Source organism: Eschrichtius robustus, chromosome 11, assembly GCF_028021215.1.
Source record: "Eschrichtius robustus isolate mEscRob2 chromosome 11, mEscRob2.pri, whole genome shotgun sequence".
Classification (NCBI taxonomy): Eukaryota; Metazoa; Chordata; class Mammalia; order Artiodactyla; family Eschrichtiidae; genus Eschrichtius; species Eschrichtius robustus.
In genome coordinates this window covers 104383318-104405198 of record NC_090834.1, presented here as the reverse complement: position 1 = coordinate 104405198, position 21881 = coordinate 104383318, and the positions used below count along the sequence as shown (strand labels likewise).

Genomic DNA, 21881 nt, shown 5'->3' with positions numbered 1-21881 from the left:
GTACACATATTTACAGAACACGTGTGATCTATGCTGGTCTCTGTCGACTCACTCCCCCACATGACAATTTCTGGTCAAGTTTTGCCTTCCTTACATTTGCTTTGGGCTCGTGTTTACAGCCACCTGTGAGGAGGGAGGGAGGAGGTTTAATCCGCATTTACAGGGGGAGAAAACTGAGCTGTTAGGTGACTAAAGCCACACAGCTAGCAAGTGGTGGGATTTGCACAGAAACCCAGGGTTTTGCTCCCAGGGCAAGTCCATCAAGGTTTCCACTCCTGGAGCATAGGACCCCTGAGCTGTTAGAATGGAAGCTGTGGGGCAGCCCCTGGGAACATTTAGGACATTGCCAGCCAACAAAGGCGGGGCTGAGCCGATGGGGCGGGAGGACAGGAGGCGAGCTCAGGGGCTAGGGCGTGGGAGGACGGGGTGTGCAGAGGCCAGTTGGGTGGACTTGCAGCCCAAGAAAAGCTGAGCTAAAGGGGATGAGGACGGGTCAGAAGGTTCCAGAGTTTCCCTCTTTGACTATACATGTAGCTGTTGAGTCTTGGGCAACACTTAAGAGGGTCTGTCGGTGCCTGTGGGGCAGATGTCCTCAGAGGGACTATGGGAACTAACGCTTTGGGCAAATTCGGCTCGAGTTGTGGCTCCGGGTATGTGTGGGGGCATGGGGGTGGTGGGAGCATGCCACGCAGAAGCGGTGGCTCTTTTAGAGGCATTTGAAAGCCCAGTGGGTGAGGCCTGGCTAGTCCAAGGGCACACTTGGCCTCTTCCTTCGTGGGTGTGAAGTTTGGGGGACGGTGAGGATCCCATGCAGGGCTCGTGCAGTGAGGGACTGGGAGAGACCTGCCGGAGACTCCCATTTTACAGATGAGGAAAGTGAGATGCAGAGAGAGGAAGAGACTTCCCAAGGTCAGCCAGCAAGGCAGAGCTGGGAGTAGAACTTGGGGCGCAGAGCTCCCAGTGTGGGTAGGGTGGTTGTTCTGGGGGGCTCTGGGCTGAGGGAGGGTAGCTGGCCCTGGCCAGTGAGGGTCTGACTTGTGTGTGTCCTCTCCAGGGGCGCCCACCCGCGATGTCCTGCTGGTCTCTGCCATCATCACCGTCAGCCTTAGCGTCACTGTCGTCCTCTGCGGCCTCTGCCACTGGTGTCAGCGCAAACTGGTGAGGCTCCCAAGGGCCCCGAGGCCTGGCCCTGCGCCCCACCCCACCCCTCAATTACCGGCTCGTGAACGCTCTCAAGGGCGCGCGCAGATGACCCACTTGCCCACATCGGCACACTTCCGTGGAAACTCACACCACACGCACGCACGCGCAGACTGAGAATCGAGGCCCCCTCCCACATAGCGCCGAGCGCCCCCTCCCCTCCGCCCGCGGCCCCCAGCACAGGGCTGGGCGTGGCCGAGCCGGGTCCCTGTCCAATGAGGAGGCTCCGCCTGACCCGCCCTCCCCCCCCCACCGCCCCGCTCCCGCACATCCATCCTGGTTCTGGGGGTTTGTACAAGCACAAACGGCTTCTTTTCATTTTTAACGAGGGCTGGGAAATTAACGAGCAGGATAAGGCCATCAGTAAGTAACGAGACCATCAGGAGGGACATTCATCACCGGAGGGCGCCGGGAGGAGGAGCCGGGCTGAGCCGCCCTCCCTGCGCCCCGGCAGCTCCCGGAGTGGGGCTGAGCCTCGAGAACCCTACTCATCCCCCATCCTGCTGCCCCAGCTTAGAAGTGCGATGGGGACTTTGGGGACTGCAGGGGGGACCCCCGAAGGTGGGCCCAGAGGTGTCCCAGGTGTGGGGCCTTTCCGGGCTTAGGTGAAGAAGGGTCCCTGGCAGGCACCTTCCGTGCCCCAGATTGTGAATGGTGGGAGTGAGGGCAGGGTGCCGCATCTGGGAGCCCCATTCTCTCCCTGCCCGGCCACAGAGGGGCGGGGGGCGCGGTGGGGGGAAGGGCTGTGGCCATGGGTGCTGTGTAGGCGGGGGCTCAGTGCCTTTGTCCTAAAGAAGAGAAGGGGCAGATGCTCTTGGGGAGGGCCCAAGAGGCCCATAACCCAACGTGCTTCCTTCAGGAAAGGCAAACCCGGGAAATGGGAGTGTGATTCTTCATCCCGGGATGTTCAGCTTCAGGCAGCTCCTTTCCCTGGAGAGGAGCCAGGGAGAAGGCCAGCCCTGCCCCACGTGTGAGTGTGTGCGAGTGTGTGTGTGACTCGGGCCCACTCCTTGCATGCAGGTGCCAGACTGGCTGCCCTGCATTGTTCCTGGATTTCCTGTCTCTATGTCTGTCTCAGAATTTCAGGGGAGGTGGAGGAGGGGGCTTGGCCACGTGCTTGTGTGTGCGAATGTCCTCAGAGGCTTGGGAGCGGCTGAGCGTGCACTGCAGCCCTGTGCGTCTCGTTGCAGGCCCGTTCGGCTGTCTGTCTGTCTGTATTTGAAGGCAGGGGAGGGTTGTATGAACAGGCGCTGCTGGTGACCTTGAGTGGGGGTCTTTTGTGCTAAGGGTGTCGACTTTGAGGGCATTGGTACAGTGTGTGTGTGTGTGTGTGTGTGTCTGTTCAGCCCTGTATGGTGGGATGTGGGTCATCTCATCAGATCCCCACGTAAGTGCTGCAGTGTGTGTGTGTGTGTGTGTTTCTCTGTGTTTGTTGAGAGCCCTACCCCCACTCACCTGGAGACAGGAGTTCAGAGCTGACAGCTTTTGTAGCAGGTGGGGGGCTGTCAGTGCAGTAAGTGCCTTGGGAAGCTGAGAACTGCAGAACCTTCCCTGGCCCAGCCCCTCCTCCCAGCCTCCAGCCAGAACTTCCTCAGGGGTCCAGACCACAGTATGTCCCTCTTGACTTGCTCCTCTGAGCTGCTGATAGAACGTTACTTTGCCTAGGACCCCCCACAATCCTGCCACCCGCTTCCAACCCCTGGTCTCAGAAGCCAGGGGGCTTTTTTGTCCAGGCTGTCTCCATGCTCCATGGAAGGGGCTTTAAAATGCTCCCCCTGCACAGTTGCTGCTGGGCTCTCCTTGCCTGCCTGTCCCCTCAACAGCAGTGACGTGATACCTGACAGCCCAGATCCCATTTCCAAACATTAATAACTTCCTTAATCTCCAACTGGCTTTTTCCGGATCAGCCTGGCCAACCCCCTCCCTGATAAGCAGGCTTAGGGGATTGGGCTCCTTTGGAGCTGTTTTATGTCTCTGGACCCCACCTGGGGTTCCTATCGTTGCCCCATTTACTTGCCCCCGAACCCCCAAGGCAAGTCCTGCCCTGGTTTCTGTCCCCCATGTGCCCCAGCTCCTCTGCAAAGGGGTCCTTGCAGCTGGAGGGCAAGCCTCTCTGAGCTTTGGAAGGAAGAGGGACAAGCAGAAGCTCCCAGAACACCCTGGGTGAACCAGGTGCCGGGCCTTGGGGAAGGGGCAACGGACCAGCCTTCGAAGATGGTGCTGACCAGAGCAAGTTCCCTGAAGACTAGGAAGAAAGAGGAGAAGGGGTGAGGGGTGGGACGGGGGCGGGGGGTGCTCTCAGCAGGGTGCTCCCTGCCCCACGCTGCCAGAACTGCTGGAGAATGGGGGGCGGGGCTCCTGCCTGAGGGTCCTGCCCAAGAAGGGCCCTTGGCCACCAGGGAGGGGCTCCAGGCTCCTGATCTTCCCAGTTGGAACTAGGAATTGTTTGGGATTTGAACTTCTGGGTAATGATGGGAGGGACCGGAGTTGAGCTGAGAGAGGGCAGCTTTTGTGGACCCAGGGGATCCAGCAGCTCTGTTTTTTAACTCTTAAAGTTCTGGCTCAGAGGCAACGGCCTGAGGCTTGGACCCCTGGGTGGGTGGGGCTTCCAGTTAATGGATTTCGGGAACTGCCGGGTACCAGGTTCCACACCAAGTACCAGAGCCCATTCAGTCCCTGCCATTGGGGACTACGTTCCCAGGGGTGGGAGCTGAAGTAGGTAAGCAGAGTAATAATAATAATAATATCTGTGATGAGAAGCTTGAAGGGTGAGGGACCCAGGGCTGATCCAGTGACATCACACCACTTCAGACAGGAGGGGAAAGGGAGGCTGGAGAGGGCAAGGGACGTGAGCAAGGTGACATGGAGAATGTAGGGCACTGCTGGGACAGGACCCTGGCACCCCTGAGACATAGGGGTACTGGAGGTGGCATGAGGGCCCTCCCCCCACCTCCACCCACTTCCTGGGAGCTCCGCTGTTGTTCTCCCTAAACAGGCGGCTCCAGTCCCTGGAAGGGGCTGCAGCTGGCAGGAGCGTCGGGGAACGCGGCTGTGCGGCTTTTATTTTGCTTTAGGGAGGATGCAATAATTGACTGTTGTGGCTGTGGTCTTGGCTCACATGACGGGATGTTGGAGAAATGTGTGCCTGCGTGTGCGTGTGCGTGTGCGTGTATGTGTGTGTGTCCCCGACCCCACTCGGCTGGGCAGGGGCAGGCCAGTGCCCAGTGGGTGACAGCTCTGGCCCCTGCACAGCCCCGCTCCCCCGCCCAGGCCCGTGGCCCCTGGGTGTGCGTGAGGACACTTGGTGGCAGCCAGGAATGTTAATGGTGCCGGGCTCTGCGTGAGCTAAATTTAGAAACCCAAACCGAAAAGGTGAATGGTGCTCACCTTCCTGGCAGCAGGCCCTGTCACCGCTACAGCCCTTCCTCTAGCCAGGGGACCTGGCACGCCCACCCCGTCATCCTGCCCTGCCCCTCCCTCCACTCGCGCTGGTTGAGGAAGAGCCAGGCTGCCCCGGCCCCAGCGTCAGTGGGCAGCCTCGCTTCCCAAGGCTGCCTTCCTGTGAAGGAGGGTGCTCAGGCCCTGCCCTGCCTCACGGGCCCAGGGCAGGAGGGACCCCAGGGAGCCCCCCAGACAGTGACGGACATGGCCCCGGCAGGACTGGGCACGGGCCCTCTCCCCGCCCCTGCCACTCACGTCACTGGCCACTGCCAACCTTGCCCTGCAGGATGCCACCCCACCATCTGGGGGCAGTGACGTGGCCAGTGGGACGTGGCCAGGCACCTGAGAGCCGTCTGTCCACGGCAGAGGGAGATATGCTTCTGGGAGCCGAGCCAGAGCCCCAGGAGACAGGCAGATGGGAGGGACCTCATCCCTAGGGGTCAGGGATGGGGTGCAGGTCAAGAGGGCGCGCCAAGTCCTAGAGCCCGATGGGGCCCAGGAGTTGCCCACCAGGGATCAGGGATTGGTAGGGCTGGCACCCCAAGGTGGTGACACCCTCACACATTGGCCCCAGGCCTTGTTGCCGAGGCTGGGCTCCAGTGTACTCCCCTCCCCCCAGGGCCCCGTTCTGGGGGGGCAGGGAGAGTCCAGCCCTGTCTCCCAGGAGTGACCCTGGTGCTGTCTCCACAGGGCAAACGCTACAAGAACTCCTTGGAGACGGTGGGCACGCCAGACTCAGGGCGTGGGCGCAGTGAGAAGAAGGCCATCAAGTAGGTGCCAGGCTTCGAGTTTGGGGTGGGGCACGCAGGCAGCCCAAGTGGGAGGACCACCCCCCCAGATCTGGCCACACACACATTCAGTTTCCCTCTCACAACCTGGTGCCTTGCTCTCTCCCCAGCCCAGTCCCCTACACGCACTCCCAGCACCTCAGGGGGGCCCAGGGCTCCGCCTTTTCTGCCTGTGCCTCCCAGACCCTCACAGTGTTCCAGGGCGCCCAGCCCCGTGTTCTGGCTGCTCTCACTCCCAGCACTGTCTGCCTCTTCCCTCAACCCCGGGTGCTGCTTCCTCCTTCCAACCCTCACATCACACACGCGCTGTCCCCAAGCCCTGCCTAACTCCCCTGCACCTCCAAGCTCCTCCGTCAGCCCTGGGGCTGGGGTGGTGGCGGCTCAGACTCTTTCCTCAGACCCCACCAATGTTCTGAGGGTAACCTGGAAGAAGGACAGACAAAAGCCCTGGGGACCCCAGCAGGACCCAGTGTTGGTCTGCTCAGGGAAAGCAGAGCGATGGGGAGAGACTCTCCCCTCCCCTGTCACGCCCGGTCCCCACTGCACATCTTGCTGCCTCTGGCTCGCCCCGGTTTCCCCATTTGGCTCTGAGATCCGTCTTCAAGTCGGCAGGTCTGCCTTGCACTGCAGACCGCCTGCAGACCCCTGCTGAGGGTCACTGGGAGACGCTGGGAGAAGGTTCTCACCTGGTTGGGGGCTCTGGGAACAGGGCTGTAGGGGTGGGGCTCTCCCTAGAGGACTCTGTACCCTTTGGCCAATGGCCTGGCCCTTTCCTCTCTGCTTCTTGGCCTAGGCCTTCACGGGGAGGCTGCTGGGCGCCCCTCCATCTTAGCCTGCCAGCCAAGGGCTCTGCCTGGAAGCAGGGCCTCCCCCAGCCCTCCCTGCCCCACCCTGCCTCCTTCAACTCAAGGCCCCAGCCGCGCCTGCCCACGCCTTCCCTCCTGCCCTTCCCCTGGTCCATCTTCCTCTCTTCCTACTTCCCTCCTTCCTCTCCCCTTCTCCTGAGGGCTCCCTCCCTGCCCCTCCTCGGCCCCCCTCCTCTTTTTTCATCTCTTGCTCTGACCCTTTGGGGCCTTCGCAGAAGCTGTGGGTGTGTGTCTGTTGGGGGGCGGGTAAGTGAAGGGGTGGGCCAGGCCGAGGTTGGGCTTGGGAGGAGGCTGCAGGGAGCCTTTGAAGCTGGGTTTGGTTGCACGCTCTCCAGTCTTCAAAGCCGAGAGCTGGCAGGTCTCAGGGGCTGTTGCAGAGCCCAGGCCCCAGGCTTTCTGAAGAGGGGAGGGACCACATGGCGGGAGCACGGGGCCAGCCCGGCACCTGCCACCTCCAGGCCAGGCCTCTAACCGAGTTTGCAGCCACGGTCTGGGCCAGAGAGCCTGTCTCTGCCAGCTGACCATCAGCTTCCTGGATAAGGCTGTGTGTGTACTAGATAGCCCTAAAAAGGGCCCACAGGAGAAGCGGAGAGGGGCCAGTGGGGCGGGGAGCAGGCTCTGCAGGCTCTCTAAGGCAAAGTGAGGGCAACAGTGGGTCGTCCCCTGCCTCTCTGTGGCCCTGCAGTCCCTGCCCCCTCCCACCCTGCTGAGCTCTCAGACCCTCTGCCCCGAGGGAAGGAAGCCACCTTTCTTGTCTACATGCCCCCAGGTTCCTAGGCCTTTGCCTCTTGCCTGGGCCCAAAGCCAGTCGAGTGGCAGGAAGCAGGGTTTACCTGCTGCACAATCTCCCCCTGGGCTTAGGACCTCCTCCAAAAGGATCGTGTTATCAAGGATTCTGGGAAGCTGCATTCTTTAATAGTGTTTCTCAAACTGTGTTCCTCAGAGCACTTGTGCCCCATAAAAGATTAATAGTGATCCCATGAATCAAGGGTTCCATGACCAACTAAGTTTGGGAAACACTGATATTCATTGGCACATTAAAGGCTCTGAGAAGTCCTGCAGTACAGGAATCAGTGTTTCATAAACTTCTTTAATTAAAGATCCTCTTTTCTGGTACCGCAGCTCACAACCCAAGGGACCCTGGAGCTCCTTGGAGCACAGGGTGGGAGACCAGCCTGGCAGTGATGACCCTGGGTGGATCTTTCTCTCCAGGACCTAGGGTTGGATGGCCCTCGATTTTGGAGATCTGGAGGGAGCAGGGGGAGAGAGGCCTTCCAACTGCTCCATATCTCTGTTACACTAGGGGAGGGGGCCAAAGGATGTCTCTGGTGGGAATAGGGAATAGGCTCTTCTGTGGAGGGAGCCTCCCCAGGGAGACCCCCCCCCCAGTAGGGTTCCATCCCAGTGGACTGTTCTGCCTCTCCCACCTCCGGCGCCCACTGCCCCTGTGAGCTGGCTCAGGGCTTTGACCTTGGACCCTGTGCACAGAGTCTCCTGTGAGATGTTTCCAAGGTGCTCTCTGGACTGGCAGAGACTGACCACACCAGGGAGGCCCAAGGGGGCCCTGCACACCCTCAGGCCAGGGCCACTGTCTCCTCCAGGCCTGGGGGCGGGCAGCTCAGCTTCTCTCCCTCTTTCTTTCCTTTGTTCCCGAGTCTAAGGCTGAGAACCAAGGTTGAGGTCAAACTCTGCGGGTGGCGTGGGGGAGAAGCAGGTCCCCCAAGAACACGTTTCCTCCATCCTCAGGGGGTGTGCCTCCCGACACTGCCCTCCCCCCAGCAGGGCTCTCACCTCGGCCTTGAGCAGTGGCATGGCCTCAGCACACGCCAGGCCCACCCCTGATGCTCCTCCCTGAGCCCCTTCCCATAGACGCATTCCTGAGGGCTCAGGCATGGCTCCTTTCCGGAATGTTCCTTTGGCCTGGGAGTTGCCCTCGTCTCCCTGTGCTCCCAGTTCTGCTCTTCGGGGTCCCAGGAGCCTGACGAGCTGGTGAAGCCCCTGGTCCTCAGCTCCTGGGGTTTCCAGGCCATGCCTTCTGCTGTGGCTTCTGTTGCCCTCCTCCAGTGGAGGTCCCTGCCTTCTCTGTGCTTCTAGCATACCTGCTTCTTCGGTAGGACATGTCTCAGAACAGGAGGGGGTGGGGAGGCTGGGGTACACGTTCCCTTCCAGACCCAGCAGCTCCAGTTTGGAAAGGGACAGGGGCAGGCCAGGTACATGCCAAGGGCTGGAGGCTGAGTCTGCCCATCAGTCCCCCCAGAGACGGGCAGGCTTCCTCTGCACAGGCCCAGGCCTCCACGTGAAGGGCCCTTCCGTGACCCGCCGACAACCACCAGGTCAGAGGCCTGGAGACGCTTCCCTTTGCTGGGGTGACCCAGCCACCACTTTTGCAATGAGCAGAGAGTGCCTTCAGTTCAGCTGAGATCTGGCCAATCTCCTGTGAAGGCTGCATCCCAGGCTTTCCCGAGGCCGGGAGAGAACAGAGGAGGCCGGGGGACCTCAGGCCAGTGGGAGGAGGAGAGACTGGCAGGGAGCTGGGCCTGTCCCAAGAGTGGCTCTGTTAGGTAGCTGGAAGGGGGGAGAACTTCCGGTCTTCCAGAACTGGGGCCTCAACCCCGGCATGGGAGAGCGGATGGCTCAGCAGCTACAGCCAGCCTTCGGGTTCGACAGGCAGGGAGACTGAGGCCCAGCACGTGGGCAGCAGGGTCTGATCTGCCTTTCAGCAATCTCCAGCCGGATGCCAGCACCCTGTCCTCCTCCCACTCCCCACGCCATCGCCATCCCACCCCAGGCCGTGTCCCCGGCCCCCCCTCCCCTTCCCCTCCTCTCTCACCATCTTTCTCTCTCCCACCAGCTTCCCGGTGCGAGGCTCCAGTCTGCCCGCCTGCAGCTCGCCTCCTTGCACGCGGCTTCTCCCGCCCTGGAGCGTGTGCAAGTGTGTGTGTGCGCGTGCGCCCGTGCGTGTGCCACCCGCCTCTCTTCCCCTCACAGGAGCCGACCCCGGCCCGCCCCACCCTCCGTGCCCCGGGCCCGGCCCCTCTGCCCGCACAGGACTTGCGGTTCTTGTTTCTTCTTGTATCTCCCTGTTTTCTCCCCTCTCTCTCTGCCCCTCCAGTGATCTAGACAGAGACTTTTGGAATAACAATGAGAGCACAGTGCAGCAGAAATGGAGCTCCTACCCTCCCAAGGAGTTTATTCTAAACATTTCACCCTACGCCCCTTATGGCGACCCACGACTGTCCCTCAAGTGAGTGACTTTACCTGGTTTGATCATATGTACCGAGTATCCGAGTATCCGCGCACGCCCTCCGTCCCCCCATCCCACCCGGCCCCTCACTTCTCCTGCTCCTCCCCCCTCCCCACCCGCGCACCCCATGGGCAGGCTGACCATGGAGACGAGCAACCCCTCCTGACCCCCCTCGCCTGCCTGCCCCTCCCCTGTCCCCTCCCCCAGGGCTAGCCACCAGGAGCACCCCGTCCGCGGCCACACCCGGCCCCCCAGCTGGTCCCCGTGGCCCCCGGCCCCCTCTGTGCAGTCAGGATGGGGTTGCCCGTTTTTGGTCCCTCCCTCTCGGTGTGGCTCGCTTCCTCCTCCCTGCTGTGTGCTGCTGCCCTGGCTGCTCTGGCGGTGGTCGGTGGTCGGTGGTCGTGGCGGTGGTGGCGGTGATGGTGGTGGTGGTGATGAACTCTGACTAACTCGGCTTTCTCTCTCTCCCTGCCTTGGGGCCTCCTGGCCTGGACAGCCCGCTCTTCCTCCGTCGTTAACCCTTCGTTGTCCTGTGGGATAGACTTGGAGGTGGCTGTCCTCCCCCAACCCCCGCCGCCCCAGCCCCAGGCGGTGGGGAGGGGCCCCCCTCCACTGTCGTGGTGCGTTGTTCTCCGACCCCAGCCCGCCCGGTCCCCTCTCTCCTCTCTGCAGGCTCCGCTGGTGACCCATCTGCAGTGCTGATGTCTCTCTCTCTCTCTCTCTCTCTCTCTCTCTGTCGTCTCTTGTCCGTCTGTCTCTCTCCTCCTCCTCTCTCACTGTCTCTTTCTTCCTTTTATCTGTCGTTGTTTTTCCCCCTCTTACCACCCCATCCCCACCCCCACGTGTGGCCTGCCCTCCGTCCCCCCACCGCCACCCCCGGTGCCCCTCTGGACCGGCTGCCTTGTGGTGCCTCCAGTGGCACCCTCCTGGCTGGCGCCAAAGTGGCCGCCGCTGCGGGGCTGGCAGTGGAGCGGGAAGGCCGGCTGGGGGAGAAGCCGGCGCCGGTGCCGCCACCCGGAGAGGACGCCTTGAGAAGCGGCGGCGCTGCCCCCAGCGAGCCGGGCAGCGGTGGCAAGGCGGGGAGAGGCCGCTGGCGGATGGTGCAGAGCCACCTGGCCGCCGGGAAGCTCAACTTGTCCAAGTGAGTGATGGCCCCACGGCCGCCAGAGCCGTGAGCTCAGGCCTGCCCCCGCCAGTGTGGACAGCAGGACCCCTGGCATGCCCGCTGCTGCCCCCAGAGGTGCCGTCCTCGGCCCCTGGCTCATCCCATCCCTTCACGAGACTCCCGTCATCCTTGCCATCGGGCACGACTAACTCAGCCATGCACTGCATCTCAGCCTCCGGCTGCTGCCCCATCAGTTTCTTTCTTTGCCAGTGACCAGGTCATTCCATTTTCTGCCCCCAGGGCAGCTTCATTTCAGTCCTTGGGTCATCCCATCCTCTTTGATTGGCCGCCCCATCTCAGCCTCCATGGGCATCAGGCTGCAGTTGTTAGCCATTGGACCATCCATCCCTGGGGAGCTGGCCCACTCTCAGCCTGTTTTCTGCCACTCATCTGCCACCGGGTTTTCCCTCTTGCAGCCAGCAGATGGCTCTAGACCCAGGGGTTAAGCCATTTCATTTTGACTATCAGGCGACTCCATTGGCTTGTCCCAGTCTTGCTTGCATCATGACACCATCTGTTCCACAAGCCAACCGTGAGCAGCCGGGATGTCCCCATTGGCTCATCCTCATCTCGGCCATCCCCATTGGCTGTCCCAGTCTTGGTCAGTGAGCGGTCCCACTCTCAGCTGTTGGGATTGTGTGTTCTTGGAGGTTGGGTTGTTGAGCCCTAGCTAACTTCTCTTTTCTGACGAAGGTGGTCTGGACATCAGACAGAAGAGCCGTTTCCTTTTTAATAACTATCTGAGCTGGCCAAACAGTCAGTCCCTCCCTGGGAGCAGCAGACATAGGGTTGGCTCCTGTTCTCAGCAGACAGTATGTTCTCCCCTCCCACCATGGGGCAGCCTTATTCTCATCTTGGCTCTTAGAACCTTCCATTTCCCCACAGCTGAGCCTTCCGGGCTCTAAATCCTTTGAACTATGACCGTTCTCACCCATTGGGATATAGGTTCCATTTTCAGCTTTTAGAACTGCCTCGTTCCCAGCTAATGGAGCAGCCACTCAATTAGAAGGCCAACAGCCCTGACCGCTTCTTAGCGGTCGGGCTGGTTCTCTTTAGAAAGCCTGTGGTTCCTGCCATTGGGACCACCTAGGGCCACCATGCTGAGACCTCATTTGCTTTGGCCTGAGGGAGCACGAGCGGATTTCTCCCCGACACTGAGCCTCCGGAGAACCCCAGAAGGAAGCCCCACACCCCCTCAGAGAGCCAGGCCCTGTGCCCCACCCACGCCAGGTTGCTTTGGCCACAGACTCCAGGCTGGCTGCGGCCTTCGTGCCATCCACTGGCTCCAGGCCTGGAGGAACCGATTTTACTTTCCTGTGACTGAGAGGTTGTAAGTTGGACTAATTTGGGATGTGACAGAAAACCAAAATGAGGTCAAGCACGGAGGAGGAGGCGGCCGCCCAAGTGCCGTCCACCCCCTTCCTTGGTCTGCCCCCCGGGAGCTGTGGGCCTCCCTGGCCCGCCAGGCCTGAGCCTGCCCCTGGTGGTCGCCCTGATTCCAGGCCTGAGGCAGGCAAGGCTGCTCCTCCTTCCGAGACCCCTGCTAAAGCCCTGTTTTGCTCTTCTCTCTTTCTTCCTTCCTTCCTTCTTTCCTTCTTTTCTTTTCTTTCCTTCTTTCTTTCTTTCCTTCTTTCTTTCTTTCCCTTTCTTTCTTTCTGTCTTTCTTTCTTTCTTTCTTTCTTTCTTTCTTTCTTTCTTTCTTTCTTTCTTTCTTTCTTTCTTTTTCTCTTTACCATTCTCTGACTTTCTCTCCCTCTTTTGCTCTCACTCTTCTTCTCTCTTTCTCTCTCTCAGCCCACAGGGGCAGCCTAACTGTTGTCCTTTTGATTCCCAGGATAGGCTCAGGGGGTGAGCCAGGCTGAGGTCTGGTTGCAGTGGTGAAAGTGGCTCCAAGGGCCCTGGGGCCTCCCTCGGGCAGCTCGGGGGTACCACGGCTACCCTGTGGCTCTAGACCAGGAGGTGGCAAGCTATCGCTATAGAAGGCCTGATAGGGAAGAGGCTTTGCAAGTCACATAGTCTCTTTTATGACGACTCAACCCCACCCTTGTAGCCCCAAAGCAGCCACAGACAGGATGTAAATTAATGACAATGGCTGTATTCCAGTAAAACTTTATTTACAAAAACAAGTGGCGGGCCAGATTTGGCCCACAGGCCATAGCTTGCCAACCCCTGCCCTAGGCAACTGGAATGGAAGATGGAGGGAAGGAACAGAAGAAGTGGAGGTTGGGCCCTCTGAGGCTGTGGCCCTGCATGCGCTGAAATCTCTGGCCAGGAGACAAAGCAGACAGGTTGCCCGGGGAGGCCAGGGATCTCTGACTCCTTCTGTGTCCACCTCCTGAGACATTTGCAGCTTTCACTGGCAAGGGAGCATGCTTCCCTGGGCCTGACCTCATTGGTCCCCATGGCAACCCTGTGATGGAGGCAACTCAGGAATTTTTACCCTGTTTTACAGAAGAGGAAACTGAGAGGTGGACTCCCTTTTCCAAAGTCCCACAGTTAAGAAGCGGCAGAGATGGGCTTTGAACCCTGGGTCTCTCTGACCCCAGACCACCTCTGATGAGCCATGTCCTGTCTCCTGTCTGTCCTTGCCCTGTTCCCAGCGTGTTTCAGAGATGCTGGTGGCCCATGAGGCAGGTGCCATCTTACAGGTGCACAGAGGACAGGATAATTACCCTGTTCTTTGTCAGAACTGTGGTAAAGTGGCCAGCCAAGTGGTTTCCTGCGTCCCCTCTGACTGGGAGTCATTCCCAAGATCCCGGGAATTGACCCTAAGCCTCAGAAACAAGGAACCCCAGAAGGAGGGCAAAGATCTGCTCCAGAGCCTGAACCCTGAGTCAGCGCCAGCCACAGGGCAGAGGTCTGGGAGCCCGAGGACACGCCCCAGCGTCTGAGGACAAAGCATGAGAATCGTTGGCTTCCGCTGACTCACCACGCATTACTAGGCCAGCTCTGCACTGGCCTGGATTTCCTCGCGTCTCCAAAGGCCGGTAGTACTTAGAACGCAGAGGCAGACTTTCCCGGGGTCCCCCAGTGAGATGGCGGGAGGGGGTGGCCCAGCTCCCTCCACCCCCTCCCAGTCCAACATGACAGGCAGCCGCAGGGCCCTGGGACCTGCCTTCACCACGCAGCCTCCGCAGCTCCCGCGGCCCACCCAGACCAGCTCAGAGGTCGGCTCAGACAGGAGGTATCGGGCACTAGCTGAGCCAGGGCCAGGGCGGGGGGCTGCTGGGCGGGGCCGGCCTGGGGGCCTCAGGGTGGGCGCGGGGCTCCGCGGCCGCCTGGCTGAGGGGGAGGCAGCGACGACAGCAGAGGCGACAACTCCGATGGAGGCCCGGCGAGGTCCGGCAGAGCGTGCCCCATACTGGGGCCTCCTCGTCCTGGCCCTAGGCTTCTTTCTCCTCCACTGTGATCCCTTCACCTGCTTCTCCTTTCTCTCCTCTCCTCCACCCGGCCCAAGTTTCGAGGACTCCACTCTGTCCACGACCACTACCCTTGAGTCTATCCCCAGTTCCACGGGAGAGCCGAAATGCCAGCGACCCCGCACTCTGATGCGGCAGCAGAGCCTGCAGCAGCCGCTGAGCCAGCACCAGCGGGGCCGGCAGACCAGCCAGCCCACCACCAGCCAGAGCCTGGGCCAGCTGCAGGCCCACGTGGCCTCGGTGCCGGGCCCCAACTCTCGGGCCTACGGCCGGGGCCAGGCTCGGCAGGGCTCCTCGGCCGGCTCCAAGTACCGGCCGGCCGGCGGCCGCAGCCGCTCCAACCCAGGCAGCTGGGACCACGTGGTGGGGCAGATTCGAAACCGAGGCTTGGACATGAAATCCTTCCTGTAAGTCCCCCCCTTGAGTGGCCCGGCCACCCCCCTCCCCGACCCAGCCTCTTTCCTCCCTGTCTCCTTGGGAGTGGCTGGCCCAGAACGACTCTTAGCCCTCCATCTCTGAGGCAGGGTGCCCAGCAGACTCCGCTGCCCCCTCCCCAGCCTCCTGTGGCTTGCGGCTCGTGCCTAAAGCCCCCCGTGGAAGGACTTGTATCTGAGCCACCCCTCTGAGGACCCCAGCCCCGCTCGGTGCCCCCAGGGCTTGGAGAAGTTCCTCCCTAAAAGTCAGTGGAGACACTGGGGGATGCTGCTGAGATCCCCGCATCTGTCTCTCCCCTTCCCAGCCAGTCCCAGGCTCTCCTGGCCTCCCTCCGCTCCCTGCTCTCCTGTGACCTCTCTCCTCCTCTCCTCCCAAACCTGGCCTCCTTCACTCCATCGGCCAGGCCTCGCCTCCTCCCCTCCAGCCTCCTCCCCTCCAGTTTCCGTCTTCCCTGTAACCCAACTCTGCTCACCTTCCTGCCACCACTTCCTCCCTCCCTCCCTCCCTCCCTCCCACTTCCCCTGTCCCTGCTGTGGGCCCTGTCCTCTGCCTCTCCGACCTTCTGTAGCCACCTGCCCCCCTCCAGCTCCCTCCCTGGCTCCCGCCATGACCCATTCCCTGAGGACAAACCTCGGATGTTCCCCCGAAGCTTTAGAAAATGTTTCTGAATCAGAGCCCTCTTTCACGTGTACAGGTCAGAGAAGTAACAAGACGCCATCGGTGTCTGGCCTTAGCCATCCCCCTCTGCTGTGCGTGTGTGTCCCCCGACGCCCCCCACCGTGTGCCCCGCTTGCCCCGCCCTCACTGGTAGAGCCCTGCCCAGGGTGCCCTCTCCCTAGTGTCCCTCTGGGCATCTATACTCACTCTCAGAGCCCAGGACAGGCCTGGGCTTCAGTCCTTGACATCACCTCCTTCCTCTGGCCTAACGTGACCTTCCTTCCAGGCTCTGGGGATTATTCTCATCACCCAGGTCTTTCCTGGGAGCACTTTTCACGGAGCAGGAGACCAGCACACTAAGCCTGGGAGAGGAGAAAAGGAGGAGGAAGGGGAAGGCCAAGGTCAAGGCCCAGCTCATTGGCAAGATGTGGGGATTCTGAAGGCAAACAAGTCCTCAGAGCATCCTGCCTCTCTGGCTGAGACCCCAGCCCGAAAGGGTGGTCGGGAGTGCTGCCCCTGGAAGGAGCACCGCAATGGAAGACACCCCACCACGCCAGCTTCCCATACCCATGCAAGTGGCCTATGGCCCTGGCCAGGCAGGACATGCCGCCTGTGACTCTACTTGGCAAAACCGGGCAGCGCATCTGTTGGGGCTTTCCCCCACCCAAGGACCCTTGGGAATCCAGCTGGATGCCTGCATGAGACAAGATGCCCAGCAGAGCCTCCTGGCCTCCAGCTGGCGGTTTGTTCTGGGACGGATGCCGTGGCACCAGCGTGGATTAGGAGAGTGGTGGGAATTGGTTCTGCTGTGGCTTGAACAGAGCTGAGAACCAGCCAGAAGCCTGCAACTCTCTGCTGCTCCTGACTGCAGGCTGCTCTCTGCACAGCCATCCCCCTGCCTTGCATTCTAGCAGCCATCACATGGGGGCAAGGGCTATGCCTGGGCTCTGGGAAGAAAAGAACCAGCTGCAGGAAAGCCCCAGGGTACCCACTCTTCCCCGCCTCTCTAGCTGGCGAAGATTTGATGAACATCACTCATGTGCCAGCATCTTTGTCTGCGCTTCTTCTGCCCACCGCCGCTTCCGTGCCCCTCACCTGCTGGCCACCTCCAGAGCTCACCTCATCCCCCTACCTCTTCCACCTGTAGTCCCTCACAGCATGGGTCAGCAAACTCTTTCTGTAAAGGACCAGATTATAAACAATTTAGGCTCTGAGGGACACATGTGGTCTCAATCACATTTTTTTTTAAACAATCCTTTAAAAATGTACAAACCATTCTTAGCTTGTGGGCTGTACAAAAACAGGCCACCAGCTGTAGTTTGCCGGCCCCTGACCCCTGCCTTACAGTTTAGCTGGCGTGCTTCTGACGCCCTTCTCTTGCCCCAAATGCTGGTGGCCCAGGTAGAGAGTCGGGGTGAGAAGGCTAACCAAGCCCCCCCACGAGATCCCACCCCCCCTTGCAGGGAGAAGGCATTCCTCCTGCTTCGTGGATGTGACTCCTCCCAACACCACTAGCTTCTCCCCCAAATCTCCACCTCTTGCCCTTCATTCTCGCCTCTGTGCCCCGTGATGCCACGGAGAACGACAAATCGGGAACTTATGCAGAGGAGCCGTTTTGTTTTTAAGAAGAGAAAAAGGAGTATCCGAAAAATGCATTAACCAGGGAAAAACATGTTGTTTTCGTCGGGTTTGCCTTCCCCCAGCACAACCAGCTCCCAAGCAGCCAAATGGAATTTTACCAACTCTGTAACAGTACCGGTGGGCAGGGAACAAAGAAAATGAGGATTCGTCCTGAGGGAAGGTGGGGGGAGTTGTTTCCCAAAAGTTAGATGCCACTGCAAGTGTCAGCCTGGAGCAACTGTGCCCAGGACAAAGATGCAAAGACAAAGAAGGCAGCATCTACCTAGCTTCGGACCCCACGGCCATCTCCCATTTTCCAAGACCCCTGGACCCCCGCCCCTCCCCTCGGTTGTCATTTCTCACTGGTAGAGTTCCCTTTTTGACAACCTCTCTGGAAAACAGCCATAGCTAGCGGTTCCTCTCTGAACCTTGCCCTCTTGGATGGTGGTTGAAGTCGTAGACTTCCTAACCCAGGATCTCCCACCCTCCAGACCTTCCATCAGGCTTACCATCTTTCCCTTGGCCCTTCCTGAGACATGCTTTCATGTCTGCCCCATCCAAAAATCCCTCTCCCCTTGTTCAGACGAGAGCTCAACACTGGAGGAGCTTAGCAAAGCACCCAGAAGACACCCACGAACTCAGATGGTTTTGAGAGGCAGAGGGTCACTTTTCACCCCCGGAAAGTGCAGGCAGCCCGGCAGTTGCCCAGCAATTCTCCGAGAGAGCCTCACGCTAAAGATGTCTCACCTTGACCTCTGGCCGCACACTGCTGCCCACATGGCGACCCCTTGTCCACCTGGACTGAGCCTCCCTCAGAGCAGGATCCTGCCAGCCTCCTCCAGACTGTCCTCACCGCAGACACAGGCTACCTCGAGTCCTGCCGGGATGTCTCCAGACCTTGCCAGCTTCCTGCACTTTCTCTCTCTCCGCCTTTGCCTTTCGATGACTTCTGGACTGCTTCTCTAAGGAGAGGCCCCTGAACTGGCCCCAGAAGCCTCGGTGGTTACTCCCCGGATCTCCAGGAAGGGGGATGCAGGAGAAGGCCCACGACGGCCAGCACGCCATACGCCGGAAGAGACTCGCATTCTCCTCCAATGGGCCGTGTGTCCAGGGACCTGGGGGAGGGAGCTCCTGAGACCCCCTCCTGGCATCAAGCACACCTGGCTGACCAGAGGACCCAGAGATGTCTTTATGAGGGGCTCAACTGGGTGCAGTGCCCATTGGATCTCCATACCTTCTGAGAACCTCCCGCCTGGGAGCCCAAACCCACGCGCGCGGTCCCCAAGCAAGATGGCAGCACAGCCCTCCTCCCTCTTCTCCCAGGTGCCCAGATGGTCTGAGCGAGTAGCCTCTGGCCTTTGTTCAGCCAGAGGTGAATCAACCTTGGAAAGGGACCGTGTCCCAGGGCCTGGGCTCCACTCCCCCCAGCCTTCCCCGTGTGTTTCCTTGGGACGTCCCAGCCACACGCCACCTCGCAGGCCTCTGCCCAGCCCCTTCCCCGTGGCTAGCTGGGTCTCAGGCCGTGGACACCTCCCCTCTGTCCCCCGCCTCCTCCTGCTCTGCTCTACAACTGTTGACAGTGCTGAAGTTTGGTTTCTCTTCTGCAGGGCCAGTTTCTTACGCTTTTTTCTTCTCTCTCTTTGTCTCTGTCTCTGTCTCTGTCTCTCTCTCCTTCCCCTCCCCGCCCCCGCCCCTGGGGCCTCCTCCTTTCACCCTGGCTGGTGGGCTGCCCACCCCTGGCAGGGAAGGCCGGATGGTGGTGCTATCCTTGGTCTTAGGGCTTTCGGAACAGGATGACTTTGCCAATATCCCTGACCTGCAAAACCCAGGAACCCAGCAGAACCAGAACGCTCAGGGGGACAAGAGGTACGAGCACAGGCGAGGGCCTGCGGCGGCGGCGGCGGCAGAGAAGGAGGCGTGGAGAGGCCACCAGCCTCGACCGCCGGTCGCTGGACGAGGCGGCGGCGCCTTCAGCGGATGCTGGAGCGGGAGGACAGCCCCCTCCCCAGCCGGTGCCCTCACACGTGCCACCCTGGGGGTGTCCCTCAGGTCTGAGGCCCGTGTGGCTGTCCTGGGACCATTCTGGATCAAGCCTGCTCCCCGGGCATGCCTGCCCTCGCCCGGAGCAAGCCAGCCTTTCTGCCCCATCTTCCCGCTTGGCTCCCCTCTGCTGCACCCTCATCTTTCATCTCTGCCCCACCCCGACCCAGAAATCCCAGTTTCTCCGGTGGTTGGTGGGCGGCGGGGATGTTAGGGAAGGGGCGCCAGCCTGTTCTCCCTCATCCCCGCCACCTCAACCTCCCTCTTGCCTGGAGGTCCCGCCGGGGTGATGGTCACACCCCCCACCCCCCTGCAGAGATGTGATACGGCTGCCCTCAGCTGATGGAAGAGGAGCCCCTGGTGGGGAGGGTCTGGGGCCTGGGAGAGGCCTGGTGACCAGAAAGGCAGCCCCTGAGCCCGAGGTACCAGGAGGAGGAAATGGGATAGGGGGTGGGGGGGTGAGAGCAGCCGGCATGTGCTGGTCAGGCCCTCTGTCACCGGGAGCCCTGCTGCTGGCCCTCAGGAGTAGCCTGTGTGGCCACAGCACAGGCTGAGCCGAGGCCTGGGCATTCAACCATCCGTGGCCCTGGCCATCGGGAATGCAGGGAGGCATCTTCTGATGCCCCCGTTAGAAGCGCTCTCACGGGGAAGGGGACGGGGAAAGGTCAGAGGTCCCAGGGTTCAGGCAGCATCACTAAGGTGGGATGATCCTGAACCTGGTCTGGCCGCTTTTCCCCACCTGGCCTTGGGCTGGGCCAGCCACACACCTGTAGTCGTGGGAGGAGGGCTCATCACCTTGGTCAGGTGTACTTTTCATCAGAAAAGGCATACAGGAGAGTGTGGCCTGGCAGCCAGGCTGCCTCCTTGTAGCTCTGCTACCAGAGCCTCGTTCTGCAACCTTGGGCAAGTCACAGCCCTTCTCTGGGCCTCTGCTTCCTCACCTGTCGAATGAAGGATTGGACAGGGTGACCCCTTCGAGCTCGGACATGCTAAGCCTCTAATGAGGGAGCAGACCCTCGGACTGGGGCACTCGGCAGAGCCTGTCAGCCAGGTGGAGACCCTGACGCTTGCTTATTAAGAGGCCTGAAGGTGCAGGAAGGGACTGTCCCGGGCTGCTGCCAGGGGCCTGTGTGTTAGGGAAGGACAGGCCAAGTTAGCTGACTTGCCTGTCCCTCTGCTGGCTTCTAGAAACCAACTCTCTTATTTTCTTCCCATCCCGAGTTCACAGTTGCATGTCTATGGTGGACAAAACCAGAAGTCCCCAGAGAGTGGGAGGGGAGAGTGGGACCAGCTCTTTCACTCAGTGGTACAGATGGTGTCACATCCTGAGCCCAAGTCCTGGGGTGCGGGAGGAACGGAGTCTGCCACCTCCAACCCACTGGAGCCACCGGGGTCCTGGCTTCCTGAGCTCAGGGCTCAGAGCTGGGCTGCAGGCGGGCCAGAGGGCCATGGGGAGAGGGCCAGGGGCCATGGGCCAGAGGCTGCAGGAGCAAGGCTGGAGCCCTCTGAAAACCTGCTAAGGACCCCCTTGTCGAGAAAGGTGTGAAGCGTGAGGGAGCAGATGCAGGCTGGAAACGAGATTTCACATCACCCATGTGTTAATTAACTGGCTCCATTTTCACCCACAGCCTATTTTTACCTCCTTGCCACTTAGGTCTCACTCCATATTTTAACACACTCACCCCTTCTGATCATTACATCAGTCGTCCCCTGCCTTCCTGGGAAAGGTGGGTGTGGAGCTGGAGGCACTGCGCCCACGCCCCAACCCAGCCCGACTTTCCCAGTGGACACAGACCATTCCCACCCGGTCACGCCCACCCCATCCTGGAAGCTCATTTCTCGTGGCTCTTGGGGGTGTTCCCAGGCGATCGGCCACTGCAAGGGTGCTTCCTGCCCGGCACTCTCCCCATCCCCAAGCTTGGCGTTAGCACCACCCACAAGGCGCTTTAGGGCTCCACCCCTCTGGGTTCCTGGCTGCATGAATCTTGGAATGATGGGCTTGGGTCAGCTGTCCCTTCCTCCTCAGCTTCTGCCTCCAGACCCAGGGTCTGCCCTTCGGCCCCAGTGCCCCTTTCTCCACCCAGCTGACTCCTTGGCCGGATGTCACCAGGGTAACGGGTGGGTGGCCCTTGGCTGTTGTTGGGGAGGACATTCTGCCCCCTGAGGTCTATTAGCAGCAGGGTCCTGGGAGACAGGAGGGCCCCAGGAGGAGGAGTGGCCACTCCAGGTCCCAAGCAAGGTGGGGTGCATCTAGCAAGTCGCTGCCCCCCACTCCCAGGGTCCTTGGTGGCCCTGAAGCCCCACATCCAGGATCCCCCAAGCCCCTGGGCCTCAGCGCCGGGGCCCCAAGAACTTCAGAATGCTGCTGGGCCCAGGAGGGAGGGAAGGAGGCCAAGGCCGCCCCTGGCTCCCACGCCCTGCTGTGCCCGTTCCACCTCACCCATGCTGCCCTGCACCCATGCGCACCTCGTGCTCTCAGCCATCCCTCTCACCCTCGCTCCTTGGGATCCGAATGGTTTCCCCTGTGGCCCCACCCCCACCGGAGTCGGGGGCGGGGCAGGGCGGGACCTGGCCACCCCCATGCTGCCCTGGCTCCGAAGCCACCATGTTTCTTCTGTCCCGGTGTGTGTCCCCCGCCTCCTCTCTGCCTGTCTTCTCGGCGGCCTTGCTCCTCCTTGTCCCCTCGTCCACCCTGCAGCCTCTTCACTCGCCTCCGACTAACCTTTCTCGGCCTCTCTCTCTCTCCCTCCCCGTCTCCTTCCTCCCATCTGCTCCTCACAGGGATGTCCCTGGGCCAGTGACGGGCCCTCCGCCTCTCCCTCTGCCTCTGTGCTCCTGTCTCTCTGTCTCTTTCTGTCCTGTGACCTCCGATAGCTTCAGTGGCGCTGACCATCTCTTCCCAGGCTGCTTCGCAGCTGTGCTGGTGCTGTGGTGTGGCCAAAATAACTCCAACTTTCTCATACCTTCAGCAGTCAATCTCGGCTCTCTCCTCCTCTCCCACTCTAT

The 21881-nt window shown here is 60.8% G+C and overlaps 1 protein-coding gene across 1 annotated transcript in view; it reads left to right on the top strand.

Moving 5' to 3' along the window:
* Positions 1-664: 664 nt before the first annotated feature.
* Positions 665-21881, top strand: part of SYT7 (synaptotagmin 7) — a 34471-nt gene continuing 13254 nt past the window's right edge. The window contains exons 1-7 of the mRNA XM_068556153.1: positions 665-731; positions 1055-1158; positions 5332-5411; positions 9408-9539; positions 10456-10680; positions 14162-14530; positions 18579-18701. Of these exons, the coding sequence (XP_068412254.1) occupies positions 665-731; positions 1055-1158; positions 5332-5411; positions 9408-9539; positions 10456-10680; positions 14162-14530; positions 18579-18701 (1100 nt within the window). The remainder of the gene's footprint in view (positions 732-1054; positions 1159-5331; positions 5412-9407; positions 9540-10455; positions 10681-14161; positions 14531-18578; positions 18702-21881) is intronic.